This window comes from Prinia subflava, chromosome 25 (genome assembly GCF_021018805.1).
Source record: "Prinia subflava isolate CZ2003 ecotype Zambia chromosome 25, Cam_Psub_1.2, whole genome shotgun sequence".
Lineage (NCBI taxonomy): Eukaryota > Metazoa > Chordata > Aves > Passeriformes > Cisticolidae > Prinia > Prinia subflava.
Window position 1 is genome coordinate 4536655 of NC_086271.1, and position 16562 is coordinate 4553216.

At 41.8% G+C, this 16562-nt stretch overlaps 1 protein-coding gene across 1 annotated transcript in view; it reads right to left on the minus strand.

Moving 5' to 3' along the window:
- Nucleotides 1-16562, minus strand: part of FCHSD2 (FCH and double SH3 domains 2) — a 120993-nt gene that overhangs the window by 40437 nt on the left and 63994 nt on the right. Inside the window, exons 6-8 of the mRNA XM_063419352.1 lie at nucleotides 14542-14675; nucleotides 13591-13645; nucleotides 13077-13205 (exon numbers count right to left, since the gene is read on the minus strand). Coding sequence (XP_063275422.1) covers nucleotides 13077-13205; nucleotides 13591-13645; nucleotides 14542-14675 — 318 coding nt within the window. The remainder of the gene's footprint in view (nucleotides 1-13076; nucleotides 13206-13590; nucleotides 13646-14541; nucleotides 14676-16562) is intronic.

A 16562-nucleotide genomic window follows, 5' to 3' on the forward strand; every position in this document is an offset into this window, starting at 1 on the left:
TACCATGCAAGGCTTAAAAAACCCTGGAAGACACCACAGATTCTAGGAATATGTGGAAATACATTCCCCAAAAGTATCTCCCAAGACTTCTTGGACCTAGTTTGCTTTTTCTTGCATAGCTCTGGAATAAATCCCAGGGGGATTCCACGTTTGACAGGATGATTTTTTTAATAAACTGCATCTTTGCTTTTGTACTTCCTCATTCTTGGAAGGCAAAAAAAAAATGTTCTGGCTCAAATCCAACATCTGGAAGACGATTTTGTGGCAGAGCTGTCACCATCATATTATCTTTGCATCTGGAGAGTACAGAGTGCTCTCCACTGCTCATGCCAGTAATAACTGGCTTCTTTCTCGTGGAAAAATGTGCATTTAAATCCTTCAGCACTCTGACACCATTTCTGCCCTTCAAGGATTCCTCTGCTGACCACAAGATCATCGTCATCATCACAAAATGTCTGAGGAACAGCAGTGGGGTGTGTGTTCTGTCTGGATTTTTTAGTTCTTACCCACAAATAAATTATTTTGCTGCTCAGCTCAACAAATATTTTGATATTTCGACATGATTTGGAAGGTAAGTTAAAGAAATGCACTTTGCTTGAGAAGAGACCAGAGTTGATTATTTTTACCTCCCACAAAAACCAAATCTCACACAAAGAACCACCTAAAAGAAAGGTCTGGGAATTCCTCCTTAGGGAATTCCATCCAGATTTACCAGCAAGATAGGAACTCTCATGCTACAGGTGAACCATCCCTGACTCAGACACAAGCTTGGATAAATCCCAATCTTTTCTATATTACAACAACACAAGCTAAGGGAGAGAAACCTTAAACTGCCACAGATGTGCACTGAAAACGCCTTTCACAACAAATCCCAATGTTTCTTAATAAATATTTTCCTTAAAATATTTTCTTAGAACTATTTTCTTAATAAGGTCTTTAAAAAATTAAGAAGCCAAGTGTTTTCTTAAAAATACTCCCCTAGCAGATAAAATGCATCAAAAATACGTATAAATAAATAAATCAATAAATAAATAACAGAACGAATAATCAGATACTGAGCATAAATGTTCCTCAGGCGCTTTTGTTTACTCTTTTGCACCCTTGCAGTTTTTTTACCACCTATTTTGCTGGCTTTAGGTTTTAATTCAGTTGATTCAATCTCTGTATTATCATTTTCATTTACTTCTTCAGATAAATCTCTTCAACCAAACCTTTTCTGCCCCAGCACAGGCTGCTGTTCCCAACTGCTCCTTGGATTTATCACTTCCATCTGTTTGTTTTCCCTGAGTGGGTTTGAAGTCACTTGTATTCGGTGAACAGGCTGTTCAAAAGCTGCTCACAGAGTAGGTTCAGGGATGGAATATTAAAATTATTAAAAATTTCAATGATTTAATGTATTCCCAAGCGTTTCAGATTCTAGAGATACAACCTGCAGCTTGATGCTGTCCTGCAAAGGTAACAGTGCTCTGTCACACCCACAGCATGAACGGTTTTGTCGGGATATTCAGAATATTCAGGCATTTTCCAACTCAAACTACAAATTCAATGAAATTTTATGCTAATATATGAAACAATCAGGCAGTATGGAAAGGGCAGAGTGTATCTCACACAGGGAACCCCACGTTCCTGAACAGGCCCCCCACAAAAGGATTACTCTGCCAGTCACTCTAAAATGCAAGGACAAAATCCAACAAAACTGTTTCTAGGAATTTTTGTAATCTACACAAATGTGTTCTTATAAGGAAAATGGCCCAGAGTCACAGCACTGTGATTATCTGCAATAATTATGGAATCACAGAACAATGACAGCAATTATCTCCCACAATAAAGGAAAAAACCATGGTGGGGGCAATGCCAAAGGTATGGCAGCTGCAGCACAGCGAGAAGATTAATCCGGGGTTCCCAAACCCCACTTGGGAATTCTGTGTGCCAATTATGCTTTATTACTTTTAGGAGTCCTTTCTCAATTATCTCCAGGGGAATCACACTAACAATTTATGCCTGCACTCCTTGTAAGCACCAGTGGGTGAGGACAAAGATAATTTGAGCCTGGAGTCCACAATTAAAAATATTGTGAAAGGTTTTTCCATTTCACAGCCATGTTCTCCCCACCCCCATCCCAAAGCCTGGCACAGAATCCCCATTCCAAGCAGTATTCCTGAACAAGGATTGATGGAATCACCAGTCATGCCACATTCTCCAGAAGCTGAGAGGATTTTCTAATCTTCTGCTGTTTGATAGGACAGTGATGGCTAACAAAAAATCATCAGCAAAAAGAACCAAAATGGGATGTAGTGCTGTTAAATCTTTTAATTAAATCACTGCTGAAGTGTGGCCTGATTGGGAATACCTAAATATACTTTGGTCTCCTGACAGTATTTGCTGAACATGACTACATTAAAGTTAAGCTCCTTCTCAAACTTATTCAGCCCTGTAGGATTAATACTCAAACCTTTTTAAAAACTCCTTAATTTCACAGTGCCACTGCTCAGAGGCCCTCCCAACACTGCGTGGGCAGAGCAGGGCAAGAGACTGAAATCACACAGGAAGAGACATCCCAAGGATCTGGCAGGGCTGGGATTTCTTTGATACAAGGCTGTCCTTAGTGCTTTGTCTTTGCCATTAAATAAATTGAGCCTTTCAGCAAAGTTAATTCACTGAATGCTCCAATATCTCCTTTTATATTAGAAATGGGGTCTGTGCTCAGTGGGAATGCTGAGACACAGAATCCAGGGATCTGTACCTGAAGTCACAGATGAATATCATAAAAATACACTACAATAATCCAGCTGAATGAACTGAGACTGAATCTAACTGGGTGAACTGCCCAGTGAGAAGTGCAAAGCCTGACAGAAGTGGATCAGCTATTAAAAATGTTGAATTATTTGGGTATTCACAGAGCCACAAACATCTGTGAACATTTTATATAGAAAAAAAAGTATTTCTCAGATTTGGCATCTTCTTTTTATGCACTTTTTTTTGGAATTCTGCATTTTTGAAATTTATCTTTTATTAAACTGAATTCTCATCTGTTAAATTATTGTATACAATATATATAATTCTAGTATAGTAAACACAGTACAATTTTATTATTAGGAAAAGTTTAAAATTTTGATTTCTAATGCTCTTGAGCTTGAACTAGGAACCCAATTTTTAACTATCTCCATGTACCTGGTTTAACACAGTCAAAAGAAGATTATCCAAGAAAATTCAGGCACCCAAATCCCAGAATATTGTCATGCCAGCTCCCCGTGACTTTGATGTGAGATTAAAAGCCTTGAAGCCAAGCACTGAAACTCTCCTTAAGTTTTAAAAATCCATGAGGATTTTTAAAGAGGTCCTCATGGAAGGGTGCTGCTGGGATGCCCTGGACAATGCTGGTACCAAGAGCAAAGCGAGCTGGGATGAACCAGGGCATGGAAAAGGTTCTTCCCATTATTCATGAACAACGCTGGGAATACCAGAGAGAGATTAATGCCTTTAATTAGCATTCCAATCCTACAAGCAATTACCTTAGAGCTTTGACAATTTGTGAAACACTATAAAATAATATCCTTGTTCAGCTGGACGACACCATTCCACACGTCAGTCATCAGGAATTACGGATCTAAGGAAGCTCCTGGCAGGGAATATTTGCTTTCCTCCACACCAAGGGGGTCTAGCCTGGCTGCAAAGCTTTTTAAGCAGAGATGACAACTTGAACAGATGGGATTTTATTTTTGGGGATCAAACCTGCAGGTAGGGAGACAAATCACACTGGAGCATTCCCACTCCTCCTCTTCCCATGACTGAGCTTCTGGGCCAGCTTCACAATCCATTATCTCCTTCGCAATTTGTAAAAACTAAATAGGAAGTTTCAGCTGCAGGAAGGGATTCCAAGGCACGGAAGTTTCCTAGAGACTGTGCAAAAACCAGAGCTCAAGCAGCCCTTGTCCACACAGGGAATGAGCAGCTCCTCACCTCCAGCCATCCCAAAACACCTGCACTGTCTCCAAACAGAGCAGCGCTTTGGAAGCTGAGAGAATAAAGAACCCCTCAAAATCTGACAGCTGGGCCCTATGAAACCCTCCAAGATTTGTGAAAACTCTTCCCAGATTTGCCTCCCTCTCAGCAAGACAGCTGTAGATTAGAAACCATTTTCCCTGTAACATTTTCTAGGATTTAATTAAACTTCAAATTCAGTGTGACATTTTCCATCTCACACATATTGGCCTTGTGCTATTGTGGGCTTCATCTCCTTGTTATAATTCTTCCACTGCTTTCATTAGTGAAGTCACTCAGAAATGTTTTGTCCTGCCACTGACGACAGAAGATGAGTCAGAGAATCCCAGGATGGGTTGGTGGGAAGAGACCTTAAAATCATCTCATTCCACCCCTGCCATGGGCAGGGACACCTTCCACTGTCCCAGGCTGCTCCAAGCCTCCATGTCCAACCTGGCCTTGGACAATTCCAGGGATCCAGGGACACCCACAGGGCACCCTGTGCCAGAGCCTCACTGCCCTCCCAGGGAACAATTCCTTCCCAAAATCCCATCTAACCCTGCCCTCTGGCAGTGGAAGCCATTCCCTGTGTCCTGTCCCTCCATCCCTTGTCCCAAGCTCTACTGGAGCCCCTTTAGGCAATGGAGGGGGCTCTGCGGTCTCCACATTTTCAGTAACTTTTACAGTTTAATATCTCATTTAACAGGACAATTACCAGTTTAATTATCTCATTTAACAGGACAAAACCTGGGCACACACATTCAGTTTTAACAATCATCCACGAGTTTTCCCCCCAGTCTCAATGGAAACACGTCCATTCCAGGTAACTCACTGAAACACTGGGTGGTTACGACTAACAGCAGAAAAAAAACACTGGGAAAAAAAGTAACTTTTCCCTGCTTCTTCAATTCTTCCAGTGAATCAGGAGTAGCTAAAAACAAAGCCCTCAAGCAAACAAAACCCCATGAAGGGATGCATTTCTCCATGAATCCTAGACCAGGAATGCTGCGTGTTTCCAGTTACAGCGCGGTCGCCCCACCTGCCGCCCAGGCGGAGCAGCCCAGGTGCTTCCTGAGCTGGGCCTGTCCCCGAGCAGCTCCAGGGCTGCTGTCTGGCACAGAGGAGTATTTTGGGAACTGCTCTCATTGTGTTGCAGTGTGGCTTTGAAATGAGATGGCAGTTTCATTTCCTGCTCAGAATGAGCGGGTTTATGAGAGCTGACCAAAATATCTCCAAGTGCCATTCAAATCCCAAACGGTTTCTACATAAAATCTTCAAATTAGGAAAGAAAAAAAAAAAAGGGGGGGAGAGGACGGGGGAGGGTGTTTAGATTTTCTGCTGCCCTCCTAAGCTAGATTTCTCCTACATTCCTTTCAAGTAACTCATTGCCAGTCCTAATCCTTAAACTGCCTCTTTCTAGCAAGGGTTCAGAACTTTTTTTTTTTTTTTTTCCCTTTCTTTCTTTCTTTCTTTCTTTCTAGTCATTTTCCTTGTTTTACAAACAGCTTAAATCCCTGATTTCATCCCTGATCTTTCTGCCCCTCTGCCCTAGAGCTCAGGTGAGACCCCACCTCCAGCAGCACAAGGACCTGGAGCTGCTGGAGAGAGCCCAGAGGAGCCCCGGAGCTGCTGCAGGGCTGGAGCCCCTCTGCTCTGGAGCCAGGCTGGGAGAGCTGGGGGTGCTCACCTGGAGAGGAGAAGGCTCCAGGGAGAGCTCAGAGCCCTTGCAGGGCCCAAAGGGGCTCCAGGAGAGCTGGAGAGGGACTGGGGACAGGGGATGGAGGGACAGGACAAGGGGGAATGACTCTACTTTGATAAGCATCTGTAAAATCACACTGGGCTTCTACAATCAACCCTTTTCTTAAGTTATTTCTGTGAAAACACCAAAGGAAACCTCACTGGAAAGTCAGTCAGGTCACACATGAAAAAAATGGTCATTGTTGTAAGACAATTAAGTTGCCCTGAGTTCTGTATTATTAGACTTTGCCATGCGGCTTTTACACCACACTGCCCAGGCATGGAGGAATAAACTCCTGGATCCCTGAAATAAAAGGGCTTCTTTGGGTCAACTGCTTCACCAAGGGATTCATTCATTTGTGACTGAAACACGAGGTGGGACAAACTGACTGTCACCAGGACAATGTGACCATCACACTTTCTCATCTTCACTACAGAAATAGTCGTGACTCAGACCCACTCCTGTGTCCCAAGGTCGCATGAAAAGTCTGCGTGATGAGCAGCGTGATTTTTCAGGGGGTGAGTGGCGGGTTGGAAACTGAAAATGCATATTTTATCTATGAAAAATTACAAATATAATTGGAAATGTAAGAACCGGGGGGAAGAGGACAGGGTTAGAGGGGGTATGGAGAAGGGATTGTTCCCTGGGAGGGTGGGCAGGCCCTGGCACAGGGTGCCCACAGCAGCTGTGGCTGCCCCTGGATCCCTGGCAGTGTCCAAGGCCAGGCTGGACAGGGCTTGGAGCAGCCTGGGACAGTGGGAGGTGTCCCTGCCATGGCAGGGGTGGCACTGGAGGAATTTTAAGGTCCCTTCTAACACAAAACATTCTATGATTCTGTGACATACATACACCATAGTTATTGGTGCAAATCACTGGTAAGGCCCATAAACCTCCCTCGCTTGTGGTTTTACCAAAATTAACACCAGAAGTTGCATTTCCAGCGCCAATCCTCTTTTCACTTCCCTGCAAACACTAACTCACAGTCAGCTGGAATCCAAGTGCTCCCAAATGGAGTTAGCACACATTCCATGGGCTGTGAACACCCAAAATTCTCTAAGGCACTTCTTCAACTGGGAACGTGAGAGATGAGCATTTAACAAAAACACCAAACGAGTGACCACAATTGTGTGCTGATGATCTAATAATTCATGTGGAACTCCCTCCCCCCAGGTTTGATGTGTACATCAACACAGAGACAGATGTCCCTGGATGGGAAAACAGTGTGGGATCAAGACCAGCTGCTGTGGAACCCACAGTGAGCATCTCCTGGGGCACTGCATCCTGTGGGAATGACCATGAGGAGGCCAAGCACACTCCTGAACTGCCTGGGAAGGAAAGTTCCTGTGCCCATCTGATGCTGCAGATAATGCCATCCACGGCTGCTTTAACTGGGATTACAAAATATTTGTGGCTTGCAGCTGACAAGGCCAGGAAGTGAAACAATAGTTCCTTCACTTGCACAAGTCCCCTCTGCGTTTTTAAGGGAGTTTTACAGGATCTTAAAAGAATTGGTAGCATTGAAATAATAAAAGAGATTTATAGAAGAAAATGGAAACCCCTGGTGACTTCAGAATTACTTTATCTTAATGCTATTTTTTCATTGAGGGGCAGACTTTCCATTTAAAAAAGGAATCCCCTGGGTACTTCTAAATCATTCCAGAAAGTTTGAAACAATAACGTGGATGTAAATTGATTTCTTACAGTGATAATACTGGTTCTGCTTGTTCCAGAGGCTACAGAAATATGTGCTGATGCAAATGGTACCCTTTTATTTCTACAAGACACAGCAGTGCTGGGATAACAATCCTGAGCCAATTTAAGACTTCCAGCTACCGTGTCAACTTATTTTTCAATTCAGACAGAGCCACCAGGGGAAAGAACCCCTTGCCACACACATCCTATTAATTTCAGGGCATAAAGCAAATTATTAACTGAAAGCCACCAAGTCCTCAATTTGGGGCCATTTTTATAAACACTGCCAGCTCCAGCTGGATCTCATTTGTGCAAGTCGTGTTTGGAACCCGCATTTCCAATTTGTTTTAAATGATCATTGAAAGTGCACGGGCACAGTGATGGATGGCTCTGCTGAAAACAAAGTCAGCAGAGCTTCGCAAAAACTGCCAACCATTCTAACAAATAAAAACCAGGGCTCACCAGAACCTGAAGGTTCCAGCACTGCTGGAACTCATGCACTTAACTGCAGAAAAAAAAAAAAAACAAAACCAGAAAGCAGAAGGTAGGGAACCCCAAGGAGAACCTCCTTACCAAAAAATGCTGGTTTAAGGAATGAGAGAGAAATTCAGGTTTAAAAGGGAATACGTGATAGTGGTTCAATATATATAATAATAATCAATAAATAAATGAAATAGATAATACGGTTCAACCTCTGCACTCAGAGCAGGGTCAAGGACACCAGGTTGCTCATTCATTGGAAGTCAGCCAGATCTCTTCCTCCATCAGAGTCCTTAAAAACAGGCAAGGGTGTGGAAAAGCCACGCTTCACCTGGAATTTTATAAACTAACCTCTCCAATTACCAAAGCACTGCTGGAACTTGTGTTGCCAGTGTCACCCACACCTGAGCAAAGGGCAGTTGCAGGAAAATGATGTAACAAAGTTTTTATTCAAACCTGCCAAATCATCACAAGAACTCTGATCAAGAACAAGAGCCAAATTACACAACTCCACTTCCTCGTGTCAAGCTAACTGGAAAGTACAGAAAAAACCAGAAAAGCTGCCTGATAATTACAAGAGGATAAAAGAAACCACCGAAACCACAAACACAAAGCAGCAGCTTTTGACACCCTTCTCCCTCAAACCTAAGCCCACATGAGCCATGACATATTTCTTTTTAAAAGAGCTTAGTTTAGAAATACCTGTTGCTACTGCCTGCTAACTTCTCCAGAATTTTTCTGTGTTCATAAAAAATGCAGCACGATCTGTAAGCAGTTCCTCAGCTCTGGCACAGGGTGCCCAGAGAAGCTGTGGCTGCCCCTGGATCCCTGGAATTGTTCCAGGCCAGCCTGGGACAGTGGAAGGTGTCCCTGCCCGTGGCAGGGAGTTGGAACTGGATGGTCTTTAAGGCCCCTTCTAACCAAACCACTCTGTGATTTTGAAATGAAAGTTTTTGTTCCCTCTTTCTTTCTGTCTTTAAATAATCTCAGGACCATTTCAAGTGTCCAGCACACCTGCACTTCATTTTTTCATGTTGACATTTCCTCATTGTAAGCTGCTGTGTAATGTCATCTTTGAGGTGGTTCACAAGGGGAACTTTCAGAATTCAGAGCACAGATGAATTAAGATGAATATCAAAACAGTCCTGATTTGACTTCCACCATCATCTTAGACTTCCTTCTGACCTCAGTTTAAAGTTAAAACCTAAGCACCAGGCAGACAACTTATTTTTAAAAGGGTTTGTGGACTGTACTTTCACACTCAGGCGATGGCAACTCCTCCTAAGCAGCTTGTCAGGAGACAGGCAAAGAATAAAACATTACCAGGCTTTATTTAGTCTGTGCTTTGAGGGGTTTTAATTTCACTGCAGAGATTGAAATGGGCATAAAGGACAGATAAAAAGAAAGGCAAAAGGATTCAAATCTTTTCTGAATAGAGACCTAGTACGGCTCTGCTCCTTATTAAAGTGAGTAATTGGAAAACTAGGAAGGCAGAGTAGGAACAATACTTCATCCTATTAAAAAAGCTGAGAGCATTTTGTATTTTCTTTCCAAGCATCCCTGTTTAGTCTGTGATGGCTTTCACAGTTACAAACACAGCAGAGCCAATCACTTTTTCTTCTCTGCATAAAAATGTTGCAAAATTAAGAAACATATTCTGAACCACCAAAAATTCGCAGGAGCTGTGTGCACCAGGAACCCTGCCTTGGAAAAGCCCCTTTTGCTGCCTGTCACAGAAAATGAAACAAGGCCCCAAGGTGGATTTGTGATTCACTTGTCACGGGATTGCACCACAGCAGCATTCCAGAGCCAGACACACGGAACAAGCCCAGCAGCAGCTTCCTCTTGGGAGCAGCCCAAGGTGCCCAGCACACATCACACTTTCCCAACAGCCTGGAAATACCTCCTGCAGGCATAAACCAACACTGTGGCTGCAAGATATCCCCACCCCTTCTTTTTCCAACACCAATTACAGCCTTTTATTGGATTTCACTGTTACAAAGATCCATTCTCCAGGCTGTCAGCAAGACAAGCTGTGCAAGAATTTCACCTGCCTGTGTTCAGCTCAACTCACACGGGATGCCAGGACCAACCTTGGATGTCCACATCCAATAATAAACACTATTTTTCTATTTTATGCTAAGTCAGACACCTTTTAGCCTACTGAAATAAAAGGAAATTTAATATAAGGAGAAAACAGATGGGAAGGGGCAGCCACATCAGCTGAGTTTTTAACCCACTATTTATCAATGCAGCCAAGCTGATGTCAGAGCTGAGTAACACCTTTAAAGATTAGTTTTAGAATAGTTTAGAAAGGTTTTCTAGGAAAGTGAGCACTGTCTGCACATGCAGATGGTGCAGAGGGATGGTCTGGGAGTGCAGGGCCACAGCTCCAGCCCAAAGCAGCAGCTGGATGCACGTCATGGCCAGGGAGAGCTCCAGCCAAGCCAGCCCTGGCTGCCAACGAGCCAGAGGCAGCAGAGCCCACACAGCTCCCTCCTAATTCTGGAAACAAGAACTCCACGAAAAGCAAAATCCATGGAGAAACTGCTGATGATGGATGCAAACAGCAACAGCCTCTGACACATCTGCAAATGTCATACACAGTAAAACAGCCAAGCTGAAAAGTTTTCGTGTGGTTTTTTCTATCTCTAAAGATTTTATCTTTTTTTTGGGTAATAACTAGAAACACAGGCACTGGGCCCAAAATCTGAATAGTTTGAGGAGATACTTGATGTGATTTAGAAATGTGGAGAGCCCTGAGCAGTTCAAAGATCAGCTCAAGGGCAGCTAAATGGGGAAACACTTAGAGACAGCACGTGGCACTGCAGGAATACCTAAGGACTTGCTAATACTGAGATAAAAGGCACATTTTTAGAATATTAATCACAACACAGCAGCAAAGATGCTTCGTTTACACACCACAACTGCTTACACCATGTAATATATACTGGGTCACGCCACCAACTCAACCTACTGAAATAAAAACTGTGCTGGAAGGGTGAAACTGCCTTCCAAAATCCTCCCTTCCCAGTGATTTCACCTGGAGATCAGAAACATTGCACAGGTGTCTCCATTTCTTTATCCTTCACTCCATTTTCCAGTCCTAGCATCTCTTTCAAAAATGGTAATGGCTACTCAGAGTTCTTTATTCTGTAGGCAGCACTTTTTCCCTCAAGTTACTGCATTTCTCTTTTTAACATTAATTCCATGTATTTTCTGCCTGGTCAACCAAAATTGCCAAGATCTTGCTCAATTTCTCAGTCATTGTACATTTGCTTACACTGAATGGTTCTTCACCTTCAATTGGTCCCCTCTCTCTCCAGCTCCTTTTCCATTTGTGTTAAATCATTCTGCTAAATAAAATAATCAGTTTTTTCTCTACTTTACACAGGAATTTCAGGAGGAAAAGGAGAAACCAGGACCCTGCCAGCAAATCCCATTCCAGATTACAAGCTGCTGTTTCTGTCACATTTATTTATATATTTAAGCAGTTTCATACTTCCATTTACATTAGAGCTCCTGGATGAAGGAACTGGAGTCCAGTGATGCATCATCCTTGATTTTCCTGGACATTTTTCCTCTGTCTCTCCTAAAACCTCCAGTAGCCACTTTAATTTGGGACTTTGCCTGCTATTTTCTCTGCCTTGCTCCAGGGAATGACCCCATTCCCAGGACACCTGGGTGTGCTCCCACGGAGTTCTGCTCATGACCAACAGCACAAGGGACCTGAATTTACAGCTCTTCATTAAAAGCACACTTTTGTTTAGCAGACAAAGAGATTCAACTGCTATAAATATCTGAGAGATGCAGAAAAAGAAGCCCTGAGTGTTGTCCTTCCCTTCCAGAGTAATTTGGCTGGATGAAAGCACTTAGGCTTTCACTAAACCACAATTATTTATATCAAAGAATAAGCTGTAAGGTTTTCTTCTGTATGAAAAAAAAAAAGGTTCAGCTTGGGAAAGGCATGAAAAAAAATTACCAAGGCTATTTGCTCATTTTTGAAAATGATTTCAAACACCCTTTTTGTTTGTTTTGTTGTGAACGTACTCAATTCCCTTCTGGAACTGCTCCCAAGTAAGAGCATTAAGTGGTGACAGCCAACCATGCATGTAAGTATGGAATTATCTTCTGTAAGCATCAATTAATAATTTTATCTGCACCAGCACAAGGAAGTTCTTTACAAGCATTTCCATGTACTAAACATTTAGTCAACACAAATATTCACATTTTACTAACAGAAAAGCACACACACAGGGAAAAGCAGAATTCCTTTGGTGCTCTCATTTTTTAACTCCCTTACCTGCTTTCCATATCAATATATCAATATCCCCTCCCAAAATGCAAAGGCATGCTGATAATACAAGGATTTGTTAGAACTCTGTGCTATTTCTCCAATAAAGCAATTCAAAATGCAAATGACAGACTTCTAAGTCAGCCTGCCTGGAAATAGTTTGTAAAGAGCAAATGACAATAAAGTTTGAAAATGTCAACATGTGAGATGCAAGCAGATCAAGTGTGAAGTGGGTGATTTTACAATTTATCTGTAACTCTCGAATTCAAAGACACAGGAACAGTGTACATTTCATTAATTCTAGGGTGATATTTAAGAAAAAACAACTGAGAGCAATCAGATTTGAACTTTTTGAAGTGTGTCATTTCCTCTGAGTTCAAGGAGCTACTCCTGCCTTGACCTGGCAAGTTGCCACAGGTGAGAAGAAGAATGCTGACTGCTGTTCCCTAAAATCCACAGTTTGGAAACCAAGATATTTAATAACTCTAGCTCATTAATCACACCATAAAGAAGTGTTCTGATCAGATACAAAATAAAACAGATTATGGGATATGGTACTCAAGTACTAAAACAATCCCCAGTTTCCTTACAACAGGAAAATGTCAGGTTTGACAAACCTAGCTCCTTTATCCAGGTGAGTTTTTCAGTCAGGTTTTTTTTAGTCCTTCATCCAAATGAGTTTTATCCAAGTGAGTTTTTCAGAAAAGAAGTGAACTAAAAAATGAAAAGTGACTGCTCAGTTTTGGGGCCTGGTTCCAGGTTTTTTAGGCACCACTGCAGGCTCTACCCTCCCTCTCATTTGTGCCAGCTCGCTGGAAAAGTCCATCCAGGACTTTGTACCCTCCCAGATTTTCCCAGTGCCCAGTGGCAGGCAGGAAGGAGCTTCCTTACCTTCATGATGTTCACCAGGTCTGTTTGATAGTAGCGATCCTGGTGTGCATTGGCAGCTGCTAAAGTGAGGAGATAATCATTCCTGGCATGGATGGCCTTGGAATTGCACTCAGACCGTCGGGCTTTTAACTGCAACAAGCAAAGACACAGCTCAGAAACACACTCTGAATGACCAGGCACACATGAACAGCAAATTAATTGTGTGTACATGTCTTAATACAGGGAAAACTTTAGGGTATTTATAGGTTTTCAGTCTTCCTCAGGGATTCCTGCTGGATTTTTCTCTCCTGCAGTTGGAATTTCACACGTGGTCTTCAAAGAACAGTTTTAACTCTAATTAGAGAAAGAACTCCTTGTACATATTCCATATATAATTCTCTACTCTGCCCAGAGAATGCTCTTGGCTCATCCTTTGTCCTACCAATTTCCCCCCCAAGCTGTCCCTCACATCTACATTCCAACTGGGGGCATTTGCCTCATGAAAGGAGCAGCAAAATCCAAATTTTATACTCACCTTCACACTTGCCTTCTGCAAGCTTATTCTTGACTGAAAAAGACTAAGTTTGGACCTGGAACAGAAATGAGCAGAAGAAACTGAATGATTGCCTTTACAACATTGCTACAAAAGTATTTTTTAGCTGTCTGAAGGATGGTGATTTAAAAAGTAAATAAGAAAACAAAATCAAGCCAACAGCTATTTTAATCTGAGTAACACTGCAGGATAAATCTGCTCCAAAACCCACAACCCAAATTTTTGGTTGTTTTTATATGTTTGTTTACTTTCTTCAGGTACTATAGGTAATTTTATTAAAGTGCTTTTCATAAAGCTCATAAACTTCTCAGAAAGACAGAAAAGATCTCTAAGGAAATCATCATTTCATTCCCAGAGAGCAATTCTGAGTAACTTCTGAAAACAAAACAAAACAAAACAAACAAAACAAAACCAAAAACAAACAAACAAACAAACAAAAAAAGGGGGTTGTGGCAAATTCCCATAAGACAGGCCAGACTCCAAACCCAAAACATGTGTTACTGGTTTTCCTGGAAGGAAGGAAATCACCCTCTTTGGGATGTCAAGGAACAGGAAAAAACCTAAAGCCTCAAAAATTTATCTCGAAAAATGAAACACAGTGTCCTGTTGACTCTCCACTTCTAAATAAACTGATACCAAATTTGAGATGTGTGGACAGAAAAGGAAGTCAGGAGGCTTTAATATCACAAAAGTGCCCATAGAAAACGCCAAATTAAAGCTGTTACTTGAACTTCCTTCCTAAACAAACCAACACAAACAAGTTCTAATTTCCTCTCAGGGTGTGCCTGAAATAGCTACAACAATGTATAGAAGCAAAATGCAAAGCAAACCTGGCAGAATCCCCTTGAAAGCCAAATATCGAGTGCAAAACCTGATACAAACGTGCTTTTTGGGGCTGCAATTATTTCTACATATGCCATTATAAAAACATACTTGGCCTCAATATCAGCTTTCTCCCGCACCGCCTGAGCCATCTGTTCAGTCTCAAAATATTTCTTTTTGCCTTTAGCTAAATCTTTGACTGTCTCCTGTAATTCAGCTTGGATCCTTGTCAGTTGGTCCACGCACTGAAAAAAAGCATTCAGGAAAGAAAATATTACTTTTTCTTTGCATGCAAATAATGTTACCATCGTTGCTTTGCTGCTTTTTATGGTATTTTATAGGGAGGGATGCAGTCTTCAAGTCACTCCTGGTCAATTATTAATGCAGGTCCTTTAAAACTGATCAAAACATAAAACCTTCTCTCTCTCTTTCTTTCTGCTGCTGTTTAAACTGTTCAAAATCAATGATCAGGTTCTGAAAGCTTTGGATGAGGTAATCAGTTGAAGTCATCAGAATAACAACAGGGAAAAATACAAAGGCAATCTACTGGAAGTGATACCAAAAAAAATGATTAATCTTTCCTTCTTTAAAATTTAAAACATGAGGCAAAAGCTGCCACATAAAACACAACACAACAGGAAGAAAAATTATTATATTCAGCAATTCTTCAGACACCCTGCCAGCTTAAGAAAAAACCCAGAAAAGTGGGAAAGGATCTGTGCTAAGCAGGATCTAGGTAAGAAAACCACTGTGAATCATCAATGTCTAGAATTAAAACTCTCTTTAGAAGAGCTTACTAAAGATGTTCTTGTACCCAAACTGGATTAAGCACACAGGAGATTGATAGTCCAGCGGATTTCTATTTAATTACAGGCATCACAGCCTGGATGTGGTCAGTGAAGGCTCCAGCAGCACCAGGGGTGAGTTCAAGGAGACCAATTTGCCTCCGAGTCCTTCAAACACCACCCCAAAGGTCCCAGCTCTTTTCATATCATCATCATCACCCCCTGGCTCCCCTCATTCCAGTGCCCTGGTGCTGAACACCCCTCCAGAACTCCTCAGCTTCTTCATTACACTAATTATTAATTATTATTAATTATTAATGCATGTAACCTCCTTCAGGACTAACCAGGTGCTTTAATCCATTCACTTCCCCATATTCCCCTTCTAAAAAATAACACCCAGCCCCCTGTGAAAAACAAACTGGAAGCCAACAGGAATTGCTGCTCTTCTCACCACACAATCCTGCTCTCCCTGAAGCTGTCAAATTGCTATAAAGCACAGAAAAATCCCCGCTGAAGCCACTGTTTGATGTGTGCAGACCAATAAAGCAACAGGCTCCAGAGGGTGCATTCCCTAGAAGCTGGTTTGGGGAGTGGCAGAATTTGGATTTTTGGAGATCTCTGTCCGCATCACTGAAAAATGAAAGGTAAAAATCTGTATATAACAGATGGCTGGCAAACACCTAAAAGCCCGTGGAAAAGGACTGGAGTTTTGCAACATCACTGGGAATTTTCATCTCTAAAATCTCCTGTCAGCATCAAAAAATTAAAATATTAAATAATCCCAGTTGTTAAAAAGATCATTTGAGAAGAATTAAATAATCTTGGTTTGCATCCCTGTAGGATAAAATATTGCCAGGAGACTGGATGTCACTTTTGATGGGTATTCCCACGTAACCTTACAAGTATTTTGCTGACTGGATTTTCATTTTGATAAGCTTTTGTCTGAATGGAGGTCAGAACAATTATTTCTCTGTCTGTTATTTATCTGTTTGGGAATTCAAAGGGAAGGGTGAGAGACTGCACCATATAAAACAATAAACTGGTTGTGTAGGAAAATGAATCCTGCCAAGTGGATGATAATTCCATGTTGTAGGAAAAGCATATCACTGTTAGAATGCTCTGAACCAGAACACTGCCCTGATATTTGTAATAACTCGTTCTGCTGATTCGAAAGTGCGGGAATAAAGGAACTTTTAAAAATTCAAAGATCCCTCTTCTGCTGCTGACTCATTAACACTGAACTGTCACCACCTGCAGAAGGATAAAGTACAATTATTCACCAGTAAGAATTGCACTGTAAACATTCTTTGGAAAGCTTCACATGAAAATAAAATTCCATAGGACAGT